Source organism: Oncorhynchus clarkii, unplaced genomic scaffold (genome assembly GCF_045791955.1).
Source record: "Oncorhynchus clarkii lewisi isolate Uvic-CL-2024 unplaced genomic scaffold, UVic_Ocla_1.0 unplaced_contig_5436_pilon_pilon, whole genome shotgun sequence".
NCBI classification, from domain to species: Eukaryota; Metazoa; Chordata; class Actinopteri; order Salmoniformes; family Salmonidae; genus Oncorhynchus; species Oncorhynchus clarkii.
This window is the reverse complement of record NW_027260957.1, coordinates 77,095-95,525: the sequence shown is the minus strand read 5'-3', so window position 1 is coordinate 95,525 and position 18,431 is coordinate 77,095. Positions and strand designations below refer to the sequence as shown.

At 42.0% G+C, this 18,431-nt stretch overlaps 1 protein-coding gene across 2 annotated transcripts; it reads right to left on the bottom strand.

Annotated features, from left to right (window-relative positions):
• Positions 1 to 38: 38 nt before the first annotated feature.
• Positions 39 to 17,199, bottom strand: LOC139402664 (uncharacterized). Of its 2 annotated transcripts, none has more exons than XM_071146553.1 (10): positions 17,008 to 17,199; positions 15,729 to 15,916; positions 15,030 to 15,220; positions 14,396 to 14,611; positions 9,272 to 9,602; positions 8,599 to 8,735; positions 6,581 to 6,820; positions 6,086 to 6,256; positions 761 to 850; positions 39 to 315 (listed from the first exon to the last, which is right to left on the bottom strand). In XM_071146553.1, exons 2-10 carry the CDS (start codon positions 15,907 to 15,909, stop codon positions 139 to 141), a joined length of 1,734 nt encoding a protein of 577 aa, XP_071002654.1. In that variant the 5' UTR covers positions 15,910 to 15,916; positions 17,008 to 17,199; the 3' UTR covers positions 39 to 138. The 2 variants fall into 2 exon arrangements, with proteins under 2 accessions (XP_071002654.1, XP_071002655.1); XM_071146554.1 differs by having other exon boundaries at positions 8,599 to 8,732.
• Between the last annotated feature and the right edge of the window lie 1,232 nt (positions 17,200 to 18,431).

The window sequence follows — 18,431 nt, the reverse complement described above, 5'->3', positions numbered from 1 at the left end:
TAGGAGGGGGGGTTTATTCTGAGCTAGGAAGGGGTGAGGTGAAGTTTATTCTCAGCTAGGAAGGCAGCTGAATCCATGATCTATCGCTGCGTAAATCTCCCTTTGACATCAAAACATTACTTGCGCTAAGGTCTTTAATCATAACCACATCAGCCCGTGCATCTGCTGAATGTATTCTTCTGTGTGTGCTCTCTCCACGGTGGTTTGTGTCCCTGTCCCTCCGTAACCACTCCGGTTGTGCTGGAATATTATGTCCTTCGCGATGCGCGCGCTCGCAGCCTGTCCTCCTGCCAGATTCAGCGCGTGCGGACCAACCTGTTTGTGACAACAAAGGGAATACAGCTGAGTCACACTGACTGTACAGTATTACATAACCAACTGAGTCTCTATCGACAAGTACCCTACAAAAGAGATTCTCACATAGGTCTACTTTCCAAGCCATATGTTGCCTATATTTCAGAGCCTATATTGCGGCCTTGAAAGACTAAAGAAAATACAAGCTTATAAATATATCAAAAGGCTGTCCCTGCTCTGCTGCGTTTTTGCCAACACTCCATTGGGTTATCATTCCACCCCTCCAAAACCCTGAAAAGCTACTTCTTTTTTAATCCATTACCATTTTTTTCATTACTTGTGTCTGTCAATGCTTTGACAAATTCCCAGCAATATGAATTAATGAAATATTCTCCCTTTGACATTCCATTCTATTATTTCTACAAAATGTTTTCATTTGTGTGATTAGCAAAAAATACCAATATACCTGAAGTGCTGTGTACTGTCCCATCAGGTACAGAGGACAGCCTGGAGCCCACTGCAAGCTCTCAGATATACAAGGCCAGCCATCCAGGACCTAAAGTTGAGATACAGAGATATAGTATAGTGGTATAACATAGTATAGTAGTATAATAGTAGTCTATAGTAGTACAGTAGCCATCTGTAGTATAGTAGTATAGTATAGTAGTAACTCATAGTAGTATAGTTGCAGCCTATAGTATAGTAGTATAGTAGCAGCCTATAGTATAGTAGTATAGTAGCAGCCTATAGTATAGTAGTATAGTAGCAGCCTATAGTATAGTAGTATAGTATAGTAGCAGCCTATAGTAGTATAGTAGTAGCCCACATCAGTATAGTTGCAGCCTATAGTATAGTAGTATAGTAGCAGCCTACAGTATAGTAGTATAGTAGCAGCCTATAGTAGTATAGTAGTAGCCCACAGCAGTATAGTAGCAGCCTATATTACTATAGTATAGTAGGAACCTATAGTATAGTAGTAGCCTATAGTATTATATAATAGTAGGAGCCTACAATAGTATAGGAGAAGCCTATAGTATAGTAGTAGCATATAGTACTATGGTATAGTAGTAGCCTATAGTATAGTATAGTAGCACAGTATAGTTGTAACCTATAGTATAGTAGTATAGTATAGTAGTAGCCTATAGTTGTATAGTAGCAGCCTATAGTATAGTAGTAGCCTATAGTATAGTAGCTTAGTATAGCAGTAGCCTATAGTAGTATAGTATGGTATAGTGTGGCATAGTATAGTAGTAGCTTATAGTATTATGGTATAGTATAGTAGTAGGCTATAGTAGTATAGTATAGTAGCCTAGTAGTAGCCTAAAGTATAGTACAATAGTAGCCTATAGTAGTATAGTAGCATAGTAGTAGCCTATAGTAGTATAGTATTATAGTAGTAGCCTATAGTAGTTTAGTATTATAGTAGTAGCCTATATTAGTATATTAAAGTAGTATAGTATAGTAGTAGCCAATAGTATAGTTGTATTGTGGCATAGTATAGTAGTAGCCTATATAATGATAGTATATGTGTAGCCTATAGTATAGAAGTATAGTATAGTAGTAGCTTATAGTATAGTAGTATAGTATAGAGGTAGCCTATAGCATAGTAGTAGCCTATAGTAGTATAGTATAGTAGTATAGCATAGCATAGTAGTAGCCTATAGAATAGTGGTTTAGTATAGTAGTAGCCTATAGTATAGTAAAAAAGGCTATCCCTGCTAGCCTATATTATATTAGTATAGTAGTAGCCTATAGTATAGAAGTATAGTATAGTAGTAGCTTATAGTATAGTAGTATAGTATAGAGGTAGCCTATATCATAGTAGTAGCCTATAGTAGTATAGTATAGTAGTATAGCATAGTAGTAGACTATATAATAGTGATTTAGTATAGTAGTAGCCTATATTATAGTAGTATAGTATAGTAGTAGCATATATCATGGTAGTATAGTATATTAGTAGCCCATAATATAATATATATATGTATATGTACATATATGTACCCAGGTGGTGAGGGTAGGCAACAACATCTCCTCCCCGCTGATCCTCAACACTGGGGCCCCACAAGGTTGCGTTCTGAGCCCTCTCCTGTACTCCCTGTTCACCCACGACTGCGTGGCCACGCACGCCTCCAACTCAATCATCAAGTTTGCGGACGACACAACAGTGGTAGGCTTGATTACCAACAACGATGAGACGGCCTACAGGGAGGAGGTGAGGGCCCTCGGAGTGTGGTGTCAGGAAAACAACCTCACACTCAACGTCAACAAAACTAAGGAGATGATTGTGGACTTCAGGAAACAGCAGAGGGAACACCCCCCTATCCACATCGATGGAACAGTAGTGGAGAGGGTAGCAAGTTTTAAGTTCCTCGGCATACACATCACAGACAAACTGAATTGGTCCACTCACACAGACAGCATCGTGAAGAAGGCGCAGCAGCGCCTCTTCAACCTCAGGAGGCTGAAGAAATTCGGCTTGTCACCAAAAGCACTCACAAACTTCTACAGATGCACAATCGAGAGCATCCTGGCGGGCTGTATCACCGCCTGGTATGGCAACTGCACCGCCCTCAACCGTAAGGCTCTCCAGAGGGTAGTGAGGTCTGCACAACGCATCACCGGGGGCAAACTACCTGCCCTCCAGGACACCTACACCACCCGATGTCACAGGAAGGCCATAAAGATCATCAAGGACATCAACCACCCGAGCCACTGCCTGTTCACCCCGCTATCATCCAGAAGGCGAGGTCAGTACAGGTGCATCAAAGCTGGGACCGAGAGACTGAAAAACAGCTTCTATCTCAAGGCCATCAGACTGTTAAACAGCCACCACTAACACTGAGTGGCTGCTGCCAACACACTGACACTGACTCAACTCCAGCCACTTTAATAATGGGAATTGATGGGAAATGATGTAAATATATCACTAGCCACTTTAAACAATGCTACCTTATATAAATGTTACTTACCCTACATTATTCATCTCATACGCATACGTATATACTGTACTCTATATCATCGACGGTATCCTTATGTAATACTTGTATCACTAGCCACTTTATACCATACTATGCCACTTTGTTTACATACTCATCTCATTTGTACATACTGTACCCGATACCATCTACTGTATCTTGCCTATGCTGCTCTGTACCATCACTCATTCATATATCCTTATGTACATATTCTTTATCCCCTTACACTGTGTACAAGACAGTAGTTTGGAATTGTTAGTTAGATTACTTGTTATTACTGCATTGTCGGAACTAGAAGCACAAGCATTTCGCTACACTCGCATTAACATCTGCTAACCATGTGTATGTGACAAATAAAATTTGATTTGATTTGATTTGATTTGATTTGATTTGTATGTATATATGTATAGTAGTGTAGTAGCATATAGCATGGTAGTATAAAATAGTAGTAGCCTATAGTATTATAGTAGTAGCCTATAATATAATAGTATAGTAGGGTAGTATGGTATAGGATAGTAATAGCCTATAGTAGTGGGGTGTAGTAGCGTAGTGTAGTAGTCACCTATAGTATAGTAGTGTAGTATAGTATAGTAGTAGCCTATAGTATAGTGGTAAAGTATAGTAGTAGCCTAAAGTGTAGTGGTAGCCTATATTAGTATAGTAGTATAGTGTAGTAGTAGCCCATACCATAGTAGTATAGTATAGTATGGTAGCACCCCATAGTATAGCAGTATAGCATAGTATGGCGGTATAGTAGTATAGTATAGTGTGGTAGTATAGTAGTATAGTATGGTAGTATCCCATAGTATAGTGGTATAGTAGTATAGTATGGTGGTATAGTATAGTAGTAGCCTATATTAGTATAGTATGGTGGTATAGTATAGTAGTAGCCTATATTAGTATAGTATGGTGGTATAGTATAGTAGTAGCCTATACTAATATAGTATGGTGGTATAGTGTAGTAGTAGCCTATATTAATATAGTATGGTGGTATAGTATAGTAGTAGCCTATATTAGTATAGTATGGTGGTATAGTATAGTAGTAGCCTATATTAGTATAGTATGGTGGTATAGTGTAGTAGTAGCCTATATTAGTATAGCATGGTGGTATAGTATAGTAGTAGCCTATATTAGTATAGTATGGTGGTATAGTATAGTAGTAGCCTATATTAGTATAGTATGGTGGTATAGTGTAGTAGTAGCCTATATTAGTATAGTATGGTGGTATAGTATAGTAGTAGCCTATATTAGTATAGCATGGTGGTATAGTGTAGTAGTAGCCTATATTAATATAGTATGGTGGTATAGTATAGTAGTAGCCTATATTAGTATAGTATGGTGGTATAGTATAGTAGTAGCCTATATTAGTATAGTATGGTGGTATAGTATAGTAGTAGCCTATATTAGTATAGCATGGTGGTATAGTATAGTAGTAGCCTATATTAGTATAGTATGGTGGTATAGTGTAGTAGTAGCCTATATTAGTATAGTATGGTGGTATAGTGTAGTAGTAGCCTATATTAATATAGTATGGTGGTATAGCAGTGGTGGAAAAAGTACCCAACTATCATACTTGAGTAAAAGTAAAGATCCCTTAATAGAAAATGACTCAAGTAAAAGTCACCCAGTAAAATCTACTTGAGTAACGGTATAAAAGTATTTGGTTTAAAATATACTTAAGTATCAAAAGTAAAAGTGTAAATCCTTCTAAATTCCTTATATTAAGCAAACCAGATGGCACCATTTTCTTGTCCAACATTCAGTCATAATTTACAAACAAATCATGTGTGTTTAGTGAGTCTGTCAGATCAGAGGCAGTAGAGATGACCAGGGATGTTCTCTGTTTAGTGAGTCCACCAGATCAGAGGCAGTAGAGATGACCAGGGATGTTCTCTGTTTAGTGAGTCTGCCAGATCAGAGGCAGTAGGGATGACCAAGGATGTTCTCTGTTTAGTGAGTCTGACAGATCAGAGGCAGTAGGGATGACCAGGGATGTTATCTGTTTAGTGAGTCCTCCAGATCAGAGGCAGTAGAGATGACCAGGAATGTTCTCTGTTTAGTGAATCCTCCAGATCAGAGGCAGTAGAGATGACCAGGGATGTTCTCTGTTTAGTGAGTCTGTCAGATCAGAGGCAGTAGAGATGACCAGGGATGTTCTCTGTTTAGTGAGTCTGCCAGATTAGAGGCAGTAGAGATGACGAGGGATGTTCTCTGTTTAGTGAGTCTGTCAGATCAGAGGCAGTAGGGATGACCAGGGATGTTCTCTGTTTAGTGAGTCTGTCAGATCAGAGGCAGTAGAGATGACCAGGGATGTTCTCTGTTTAGTGAGTCTGCCAGATCAGAGGCAGTAGAGATGGCCAGGGATGTTCTCTGTTTAGTGAGTCTGCCAGATCAGAGGCAGTAGAGATGACCAGGGATGTTCTCTGTTTAGTGAGTCCTCCAGATCAGAGGCAGTAGAGATGACCAGGGATGTTCGGTTGATAAGTGTTGGACTATTCTCCTGTCCTACTAAGCATTCAAAACAAGTAACAAGTACTTTTGGGTGTCAAGGAAAATGTGGAGTAAAAAGTACAATATTTTCTTAAGGAATGTAGTGAAGTAAATATAAAAGTAGTAAAAAAATATAAATAGTAAAGTAAAGTACACACACACCAAAAAACTACTTAAGTATTACTTTAAAGTATTTTTACTTAAGTACTTTACACCACTGTCGTATAGTATAGAAGTATAGTCATTTTGTGGACACAGATTTGATTAAAGATACATGAAAGATTCTTGCAGAGGTTGAGATATGATATGATATGATAGCAGCACACCTGAATAGGGAATTCCTTGATGACAGAAGAGAGCATAGGGTCTTGGTTGACGTCCAGTTTGCATCCTGTAGCCAGCCATATTCTGTCCCCAGTCCAAGTCTCACAGCCATTCTGTCCACACAGTGACAGTCTCCACACCTGGCTTTCATAGCACCACTTAGCTTCAGTCACCTGTAGAACACAACAGGTCATGAATACCTTGGCTCTGCTTTCTCTCTTTCACCAGATTGTGTTGTTTTATGTTTCCAAATGTTAGTTCCAAATGTTAGTTCCAAATGTTAGTTCTCTACTGTGACCCCCAGGCCCACACAGCCTCTGTGTAGAGAGGTTGGACAGAGGTTGTGTGTGCCTGGGGGGGGGGGGGGGGGTCGCAGTAGAGAGGGTGAACAGAGGTTGTGTGCCTGGGGGTCACAGTAGTATGAATATTATTGATATCTATTTACTAGCAGTATTATTCTGACTAGCAGCATTACTATATTATTGTTATTTCTGTACCTGGCAGTATGCTCGGACAGACAGCTGTCCAGTCTGGATGTAGGGCTGCAGGGCTGCGTAGGCCTCAGGTGTAACTGCCCCTCCCTTCCTGGCCTGTCTGATCATGGCCAGTCTCTTATGGACGCTGCTCTCGTTGTAGAACTGCCGCAGGTAGGCCAGGCCGTCCATCTTGATGCCATGCTCCACATGGGAGTACCGGCCCACCAGGCTTTCCACGTCACCCACGTCAAACTGCTTCAGCTGGGGGAAGAGGACCGAGGCAGAGGGGTTTGGGGTTGGAGATCATGGTGGTCTGACTATAACATTCTCTTAACATCAAACTGCTTCAGCTGGGGGAGAGGACCGAGGCAGAAGGGTTTGGGGTTGGAGATCATGGTGGTCTGACTATAACATTCTCTTAACATCAAACTGCTTCAGCTGGGGGAGAGGACCGAGGCAGAAGGGTTTGGGGTTGGAGATCATGGTGGTCTGACTATAACATTCTCTTAACATCAAACTGCTTCAGCTGGGGGAGAGGACCGAGGCAGAGGGGTTTGGGGTTGGAGATCATGGTGGTCTGACTATAACATTCTCTTAACATCAAACTGCTTCAGCTGGGGGAGAGGACCGAGGCAGAAGGGTTTGGGGTTGGAGATCATGGTGGTCTGACTATAACATTCTCTTAACATCAAACTGCTTCAGCTGGGGGGGGGGGGGGGGGGACTCTGGAAATGTGACGTATTTCCAGAGTATATATTTAAACAACATGTCTACAAATGAACAAAATCTGAAAGGGTACTTTTGAGGTATTGATATTATTAGTTATAATGTTGAATAAATTAATGTGTAAAATTGTAGTTCACAATATAGACATACTATATTAAATACGTATATAAATACTCCATATTTTAGAGCACTCTACGAAGAGAGTAATGACACCAAGATGTTGTCTATCTGTCAGTATCTCCCTAGGAGAGGTGGGTGTGGAGTCAGGAGCAGGAGAGCAAGATGTTGTCTATCTGTCAGTATCTCCCTAGGAGAGGTGGGTGTGGAGTCAGGAGCAGGAGAGCAAGATGTTGTCTATCTGTCAGTATCTCCCTAGGAGAGGTGGGTGTGGAGTCAGGAGCAGGAGAGCAAGATGTTGTCTATCTGTCAGTATCTCCCTAGGAGAGGTGGGTGTGGAGTCAGGAGCAGGAGACCAAGATGTTGTCTATCTGTCAGTATCTCCCTAGGAGAGGTGGGTGTGGAGTCAGGAGCAGGAGAGCAAGATGTTGTCTATCTGTCAGTATCTCCCTAGGAGAGGTGGGTGTGGAGTCAGGAGCAGGAGAGCAAGAATTTCAAGAAGGGCGTTTTATTTACTGGTCCACCAACAAGGTAGAGGACCACAAAAGCAGCCACTAGAAAACAGGAACCCAGTCTAGTCGAAAACGGAGGAACACACTCCTCTGACTAAACTAACGTATTGGAAAAACAGTCCTGTGAAATAAACCTGCTTAACAGAGAAAACCGCAACCCAAGCCAACGACGGTAACACAAACAATCTTGCACAAAACTTAGCGGGTAGGGCGAGATGAAATACCCCACTGATTAGCCTAAACTAGACACAGGTGAACACAAGACAGACAAAACCTAGAGGGTAGGGCGAGATGAAATACCCCACTGATTAGCCTAAACTAGACACAGGTGAACACAAGACAGACAAAACCAAACGAAAAAGAAAAGGGATCGGTGGCAGCTAGTAGGCCGGCGACGACGACCGCCGAGTGCCTCCCGAACAGGGGGAGGAGCCACCTTCGGTGGAAGGCGTGACAGTATCATGTACGGTTCACAGATCATAGGGTCTTACAGGAGGCATGTGTACATTTTCACCATGGTTTTCAAAACAATGGTTTGTGCTACAAATGTAAAAGCATATTAAAACCTCCTAGATCCTCCAAATGAAGTTCCTATGTGATAATTCCCAGAACTAACAAGTTTCCACTTCGGGAGGAAGGAAAGATAATTGGGACATATGGCCATAGATTTAAACAGAAACAGACCTGTAAGTGTTTGCGCATCACCCAGGTCACATGACTGGCTCCTTGCTGCAGAGCGATGGAGATGACGTGAGCGCTGGTCAGGCCTCCACCAACCACCACCACCCTCTGGCCACGCTCACACACCACATAGAGACCTGCTGGATGGAGACAGAGTTAGTGACACCCCATAGAGACCTGCTGAATGGAGACAGAGTTAGTGACACCCCACTGACTCTTAACAGGAACAGAATGTCCAACACAAATAAGTACTAAGTAATTAAGTTAATTTATACATTTGATAACTCAAACAGATGCCCAGTCAGTGTGATATTACAGTATTGCAGCCTTTGGCTTGACAGCATGTCATGTCACCTCAACACCAGGAGAGGGCGTTATAGTACAGTGTCATGTCATGTCACCTCAACACCAGGAGAGGGCATTATAGTACAGTGTCATGTCATGTCACCTCAACACCAGGAGAGGGCATTATTGTACAGTGTCATGTCACCTCAACACCAGGAGAGGGCATTATTGTACAGTGTCATGTCACCTCAACACCAGGCGAGGCCATTATAGTACAGTGTCATGTCACCTCAACACCAGGAGAGGCCATTATAGTACAGTATCATGTGGAGACATATGGTCCATCTATACAGATAGCTATCAATAGCAGAGTATTCTCATCTCAACCGACCTGATGAGAGAGAAGAAGAACTCTCTTCCTGTTCCTGGTTCTGGCTTCTTGGTTCCTGTTGCCGTGTTGACCGTGAGTGGTGGTGCATGAGCTGCACGGTGTGCTGCAGGCGTTCCTCAGGGTAGCTCTCCGCTATGGACGACACCCAGAAAGGAATGTTGGCCATCTGGGCACGGGTCGGCCCGGTCGCCATGACTACCCGCCTTGCCTCGAGGACGTCCCCGTTCTGAAGGAATACCCTGAATGATGTCACAATTCCTTCTGACATCACAGGGGTCAGTCTGTCCACTGTGCCCTTTGTCAGGACACTGTCCAGGCCATATTTGTCCACCTGGATAGAGTATTGTTGTTGTATAGTTATTTTGCTCTGGGTGATTTGAGTTGATGGCTAATAGATTACATGCACACACATGTTACATTATATATCACAAGTTCATAGATTTTAATGAACAACTACAGTGGCAAGAAAAAGTATATGAACCCTTTGGAATTACAGTTGAAGTCAGAAGTTTACATACACCTTAGCCTAATACATTTACACTCAGTTTTTTCACAATTCCTGACATTTAATACTAGTAAAAATGTCCTGTCCTAGGTCAGTTAGGATCACCACTTCAAGAATGTGAAATGTCAGAATAATAGTAGAGAGAATTATTTATTTCAGCTTTTATTTCTTTCATCACATTCCCAGTGGGTCAGAAGTTTACATACACTCAATTAGTATTTGGTGGCATTGCCTTATTTTTCTTGGGTCAAACGTTTCGGGTAACCTTCCACAAACTTCCCACAATAAGTTGGCGGAATTTTGGCACATTCCTCCTGACAGAGCTGGTGTAACTGAGTCAGGTTTGTAGGCCTCCTTGCTCGCACATGCTTTACCAGTTCTGCCTACAAATATTCTATAGAATTGAGGTCAGGGCTTTGTGATGGCCATTCCAATACCTTGACTTTGTTGTCCTTAAGCCATTTTGCCACAACTTTGGAAATATGCTTGGGGGTCATTGTCCATTTGGAAGACCCATTTGCGACCAAGATTTTACTTCCTGACTGATGTCTTGAGATGTTGCTTCAATATATCCACATCATTTTCCGTCCTCGTGATGCCATCTATTTTGTGAAGTGCACCAGTCCCTCCTGCAACAAAGCACCCCCACAACATGATGCTGACACCCCCGTGCTTCACGGTTGAGATGGTGTTCTTCGGCTTGCAAGCCTCCCCCTTTTTCCTCCAAACATAACGATGGTCATTATAAACAAACAGTTCTATTTTTGTTTCATCAGACCAGAGGACATTTCTCCAAAAAGTACGATCTTTGTCCACATGTGCAGTTGCAAACCGTAGTCTGGTTTTTCTATGGTGGTTTTGGAGCAGTGGCTTCGTCCATGCTGAGCGGCCTTTCAGGTTATGTCGATACAGGACTCGTTTTACTGTGGATGTAGATACTTTTGTACCTGTTTCCTCCAGCATCTTCACAAGGTCACTTGCTGTTGTTCTGGGATTGATTTGCACTTTTCGCACCAAAGTAAGTTCATCTCTAGGAGACAGAACGCGTTTCCTTCCTGAGTGGTATGACGGCTGCGTCGTCCCATGGTGTTTATACTTGCGTACTATTGTTTGTACAGATGAACGTGGTACCTTCAGGCGTTTGGAAATTGCTCCCAAGGATGAACCAGACTTGTGGAGGTCTACAATTCTTTTTCTGAAGATTTTCTGAAATCTTGTCTGATTTCTTTAGATTTTCCTATGATGTCAAGCAAAGAGGCACTGAGTTTGAAGGTAGGCCTTGAAATACATCCACAGGTACACCTCCAATTTACTCAAATGATGTCAGTTAGCCTATCAGAAGCTTCTAAAGATATTACATAATTTTCTGGAGTTTTCCAAGCTGTTTAAAGGCACAGTCAACTTAGTGTATGTAAACTTCTGACCCACTGGAATTGTGATACAGTGAATTATAAGTGAAATAATCTGTCTGTAAACAATTGTTAGAAAAATGATCTGTGTCATGCACAAAGTAGATGTCCTAACCGATTTGCCAAAACTATAGTTTGTTAACAAGAAATGTGTGGAGTGGTTGAAAAATTAGTTTTAATGACTCCAACCTAAGTGTATGTAAACTTCCGACTTCAACTGTACCTGGATTTCTGCATAAATTGGTCATCAAATTTGATCTGATCTTCATCTTAGTCACAACAACAGACAAACATAGTGTACTTAAACTAATAACACAAATTATTGTATTCATCTTGTCTATATTGAATACATCATTTAAACATTCACAGTGTAGGTTGGAAAACGCTAGGTTAAAACCTTTTACGGCTAGGGATTCCGCTAGCGGAATGTTTCGACAACATCCGGTGAAATGGCAGAGCTCGAAATTCAAAAAAATATATTAAAAATATTTAACTTTCATACATTCACAAGTCCAACACACCAAATTAAAGCTGAACTTTTTGCTAATCTAATTGCCACTGTGTCAGATTTCAAAAAGGCTTTGCGGCGAAAGCAAACCATGCGATTATCTGAGGATAGCATCCCATCAAACAAACACAGACAATCATATTTCATCCCGCCAGGCGCGACACAAAACTCAGAAATAACTATATAATTCATGCTTACCTTTGAAGATCTTGTTCTGTTGGCACTCCAATATGTCCCATAAACATCATAAATGGTCCCTTTGTTCTATTAATTCTGTTGTTATATCTCCAAAATGTCCATTGATTAAAAAAAAACACGGGTTCCAACTTGCATAACATGACTACAAAATATCTAATAAATTACCTGTAATCTTGATTCAAACAACTTTCCTAATACAACTTTAGGTATTTTTTAACGTAAATAATCGATACAATTTAAGACGGGATAAACTGTGTTCAATAGCGGATAAAAACAATGTGAAGCGAGCTTTTGGGTCACGGGCCCCAACCACAACAGTACACTAGACTCGACCCTCGATCTGAACAGCCCTACTTCTTCATTACTCAAAGGAAAAACATCAACCAATTTCTAAAGACTGTTGACCTCCAGTGGAAGCGATAGGTACTGCAAGCAAGTGCCTTAGAAATGTAGATCCACATAGAAACCCCATTGAAAAGAGAGTGGCCTCTAAATAAAACATCCCTGGATGGTTTGTCCTATGGGTTTCGCTTGCCAAATAAGTTATGTTATACACAGACATCATTTTAACAGTTTTAGAAACTTTTAGAGTGTTTTCTATCCAAATCTACCAATTATATGCATATCCTAGCTTCTGGGCCTGAGTAACAGACAGTTTACTTTGGGCACGCTTTTCATCCGGACGTGAAAATACCGCCCCCTACCCCGAAGAGGTATTAATGACTTCTCCAAAAGCTAATTGGAGTCAGGAGTCAGCTAACCTGGAGTCCAATCAATGAGATGAGATTGGAGATGTTGGTTAGAGCTGCCTCGCCCTATAAAAACACTCATAAAATTTGAGGTTGCTTGTTATTCACAAGAGGCATTGCTTGATGTGAACCATGTCTCGAACAAGAGAGATCTCAGATGACCTAAGATTAAGAATTGTTGACCTGCATGAAGCTGGAAAGTGTTCCAAAAGTATCTCTAAAAGCCTTGATGTTCATCAGTCCACTAAGACAAATTGTCTATAAATGGAGAAAGTTCAGTACTGTTGCTACTCTCCCTAGGAGTGGCCGTCTTGCAAAGATTACTGCAAGAGTACAGCTCAGAATGCTCAATGAGGTTATGAAGAATCCTAGAGTGTCAGCTAAAGACTTACAGAAATCTCTAGAACATGCTAACATCTCTGTTGACGAGTCTACGATACATAAAACACTAAACAAGAATGGTGTTCATGGGAGGACTCCACTGAAGAATCCACTGCTGTCCAAAAAAAACATTGCTGCACGTCTGAAGAGCACCTGGATGTTCCACTGTGCTTCTGGGAAAATATTCTGAGAACAGATTCAACTAAAATTGAGTTGTTTGGAACGAACACACAAACACTATGTGTGGAGAAAAAAAGGCACAGCACACCAACATCAAAATCTCATCCCAAATGTAAAGTATGGTGGAGGGAGCATCATTGTTTGGGGCTGCTTTTCTGCCTCAGGGCCTGGACAGCTTGCTATCATCGACGGAAAAATGAATTCCCAAGTTTATCAAGACATTTTGCAGGACAATGTAAGGCTCTGTTCACCAATTGAAGCTCAACAGAAGTTTGGTGATGCAACAGGACAACGACACAGAACACAGAAGTAAATCAACAACAGAAGAAAATACGCCTTCTGGAGTCCTGACCTTCTGGAGTGGCCCAGTCAGAGTCCTGACCTCAACCCGATTGAGATGCTGTAGCATGACCTCAAGAGAGCGGTTCACACCAGACAGCCCAAGAATATTGCTGAACTGAAACAGTTTTGTAAAGACGAATGGTCCAAAATTCCTCCTGACCGTTGTGCAGGTCTGATCCACAACTACAGAAAACGTTTGGTTGAGGTTATTGCTGCCAAAGGAGGGTCAAACAGATATTAAATCCAAGGGTTTACATACTTTTCCCACCCTGCACTGTGACTGTTCACACGATGTGTTCAATAAAGACATGAAAACGTATCATTGTTTGTGTTTTATTAGTTTAAGCAGACTGTGTTTGTCTGTTGTTGTGACCTAGATGAAGAGCAGATCACATTTTATGACCAATTTATGCAGAAATCCGGGAATTTCCAAAGTGTTCACAAACTTTTTCTTGCAACTGTACATAAACCCTACAATAGAGCAAGCATTCACTGTAAAACACATTCACTATCATTAGTAGTCATCAAGTGTATTAGTGCAGGTCTGGAACAAAAGCCTGCAACCCCAGTAGCTCTCCAGCAGGAGGGTTAGTTGACCACTCCCAGGTAAGTCCTTCTTGTGTCACACAGAGAAGCATCACTGTTATTGCACAATTTTGTGTAGTGGAGGGACTCACATAGTATGTTTAGTATGGTGCAGGGTTGGGGTCAATTCCATTTCAATTCCAATTGGAAGTTCAGTTTACTTCCTGAATTGACTGAACTGAAATGGAATTCACCCCAATGATGGTATGGTGCCTTTTCACTTCAACTCAACTCAAGCCACGGCCAGCGTGCATCTCCATCTCCGACCTGCTGCATGAAGAAGTCCACACTGAGCCTGGTGCCTGGCAGGCTAAAGTACAGGCTCTTCTGTAGGCCTCTGCTGCTGCTCAGTCTCCTCCTGTCCTTCTGGCCCAGACGCATGTCGTTGAAGAAGGCGTTCTCATCCAGAATGAAGGTGTGATCAGGGAGGCAGTGTAGCTCCGCTGTCCGATCCTTCTCCAGAACAAACTCCTGCAAAGCCCTCTGGGAGGAACCAAGACAAAGGGCTTATAGGCAAAAACAAGTACACTGCCTGAATTGACTGGATTGAAAACTGAAGTGACCTCAACTCGCGTTGTCCAGAAGGAACCATTCATTCAACCCTACAGCAGGGACCATCAACCTTGTTGAGTGTGTGTGTGTGTGTGCACCAGGGTGTGTGAGCGAAGGTGAGGGATGTACCTTATTGAGTGGGTCTGTGTGCACCAGGGTGTGTGAGCGAAGGTGAGGGATGTACCTTATTGAGTGGGTCTGTGTGCACCAGGGTGTGTGAGCGAAGGTGAGGGATGTACCTTATTGAGTGGGTCTGTGTGCACCAGGGTGTGTGAGCGAAGGTGAGGGATGTACCTTATTGAGTGGGTCTGTGTGCACCAGGGTGTGTGAGCGAAGGAGAGGGATGTACCTTATTGAGTGGGTCTGTGTGCACCAGGGTGTGTGAGCGAAGGTGAGGGATGTTGAGTGCTCTGAACTGGCTCTCCCACAGCGAGGTCCATGCTCCGTATGAGTCCACCACTCTGAAGGCCAGCGGAGGGCAGGATGTAACTGACTCTGGGTCTGGAGCGGCCTGCTCCTCGGGCTCGGCTGTCTGCTGTCCTGGGAGATATTACACACCTGTCAACCAGACAGCATCGCCAGCAGAACGGTGTGAACTGGAGAGACTCAAATACAGTCTATACAGTCAAATTAAGCCTACACCTTCAACCTCGACTAAAAACCACTTTCAATGGAGATTTTCTTTTTAGTCTAGAGACTGGATCTGGGCCCGGCTTGGAGTGGCCTGCTCCTCAGCTGGCTGTTGTCATGGGGATGGGGAGAGATTAGAGACATGTCAAACAGAGAGCACCAACAGCATGCTGTACACTATATGTGTAGGGAGATTAGAGAGGAATGTCTCTCCTAACTGAAATCAAGAAAGGCCAAAATGTGAGGAAAAACATTGGTCTACTTTCTGGGATGTTTTCCTGGACCAGATCACGCCGACGTCGAGCCCCTGACGATCCTTTTAATAAACATTCACTCTTTAGTCTGGGAACAGGCTTCATCTGGGCCCTTTATGAAAAGCCCACGTTAAAACATTGAGCTGCAGTGTAGTTATCCTCACTGGTAGCTCCTCTTCTCTTGCTCTTAGAGCGGCTGGTCTTGGCCCTGCCCTGGCTGAGCTGGATCCCCTGGAGGATGTCTGTGTTGGGGGGAGGTGGGGACAGGGCCTGGTCTGGACAGGACAGCAGGGTGGCCAGGGTCAGGGCCTGGGGTCCTCCGCCTATTATCAGGACGTCCAACATCACACGGCTGGCATGAGACAAACACCAGCACAGAAAAAAAGTTACAAAATCTAAATCAAATTTTAAAAAACATTATAGTCCTTGGTAAACAACAGGTGTAGACTAACAGTGAAATGCTTCCTGACGGTCCTTCCCAACCATACGGAGAAACAGAAAGAGAAATAACAGAAAGATAATAACACAAGGAATAAATCCCCAATGAGAAACTTGGCTGAGTACCAGTACTGAGTCAATGATAACTTGGCTGTATACACTGAGTACCAGTACTGAATCAATGATAACTTGGCTGTATACACAGAGTACCAGTACTGAGTCAATGATAACTTGGCTATTTACACAGAGTACCAGTACTGAATCAATGATAACTTGGCTGTATACACTGAGTACCAGTACTGAATCAATGATAACTTGGCTGTATACACAGAGTACCAGTACTGAGTCAATGATAACTTGGCTGTTTACACTGAGTACCAGTACTGAGTCCATGTGCACAGGTACAAGGTAATTGAGGTAGATATGTACATATAGGTAGGGATACAGTGACTAGTCAACAGGATAGATAATAAACAGTAACAGCAGTATACTGTAGGTAGGGGTAACAGGATAGATAGTAAACAGTAGCAGCAGTGATGAGTCAAGAGTTAGTGTAAAGATAGTCATTGCAGATAGTCCAGGTAGCTATTTGGTTAACACTTCAACTAACAATTTAACTAACTATTTAGCAGTCTTATGGCTTGGGAGTAGAAACTGTTCATATAACACACACATATGCAGGCACACACACACACACACACACACACACACACAATGTCAATCTCTAACTCTCCACTGCAAAGTACTACCGAGCAAAACAGTGAGTGATTTTGAGACCACAAAGCCTTCCAGAAGGATCTCTACCCTACAGGAATGTGTGGCAGTTTAAGATTTCATGCCAACACTACAAGCCTACTGCTTCAGATATATTTTCACTTACCATAGGCTAGTTAGTCATTTAGCTACCTAAAAAGTACCAAGACCAAGTAAACACATAACAGTACCTCGTTGAACTTTCAGTATCTGTCAACTCAGTTTGTCAAACACAAAAACAAAACACAGTACCTTATTAAGATTCCAGTATCTGTCAATTCAGTTGGTCAAAATATGCAAATCCTCCAACAGTCACAGTGTGTCAACATAAAACAGTCAACATATACTAAGGCTGAAAACAATGAATACTTGGGCTGAAAACAATGAATACTAAGGCTGAAAACAACATATACTAAGACTGAAAACAATGAATACTAAGGCTGAAAACAACATATTCTAAGGCGGAAAACAACATATACTAAGGCTGAAAACAACATATACTAAGGCTGAAAACAACATATACTAAGGCTGAAAACAATGAATACTAAGGCTGAAAACAACATATTCTAAGGCGGAAAACAACATATACTAAGGCTGAAAACAACATATACTAAGGCTGAAAACAATGAATACTAAGGCTGATAACAATTAATACTAAGGCTGAAAACAATGAATACTAAGGCTGATAACAATGAATACTAAGGCTGAAAACAATGAATACTAAGGCTGAAAACAATGAATACTAAGGCTGAAAACAACATATACTAAGGCTGAAAACAATGAATACTAAGGCTGAAAACAACATATACTAAGGCTGAAAACAACGAATACTAAGGCGGAAATCAATTAAGGCTGAAAACAACTGAAGATGAAAATGGTGGTAGCCAGCCCACAGCTGGTCAGGGCTGTAACCCTATCTACCTCAGGCATCTATAGACACAGTTGAGTGTCATTGGCTACCAGGAGGGCTCTCAAAATAGCCTTGCCGTAAAGGTGGGGGGTGGGGGTGGGGGTGGGGGGTGCTCTGAACTCTCTCACACTCTCACAGCTTAGTACCACTGTTATCTAAACTGACTTGATACTGTCCACCAATGGTGCTCCCTGAACCTATAATATCATAGGATTGATATTGAAAAAAGATATAACAGCACTTTAGTCATTTTTTAGACCACTAGACTTGAACCAGCAACCTTCTGGCTATTAGTCCTTCGCTCTAACCTCTAGGCTACCTACCAATTGCACTATAGAGACGTCCTATAAATGTGATAAATGTGTAAACACACAACCTGGTCTCAGAGCATTTCATATTATTCTTTACGTAAGTCCGAGACATTCCATTTAGCATGATATTTTAGGTTTCGTATGGTATGTATTATTTTGTGGATGTCCAGCGCCCATTTTGTATGATATGTTACGCATTACAACTTGTATGACTTGTTACGAATTTGCTAAACGTATAATATGTTACGAATTTGCTAAGCGTACAATATGTTACAAATTCCAATTTGTTGTGACTAATGTTTGCTAGGTGGCTAATGTTAGCTAGGCTAGGGGTTAGGGTTAAGGTTAGGGGGAAAGGATAGCTAAAAGCATTATGGTTAGGGTTAGGGTTCGGGGGAAAGGATAGCTAAAAGCATTAGGGTTAGGGTTAGGGTTGGGGTAAGGGTTAGGGTTAG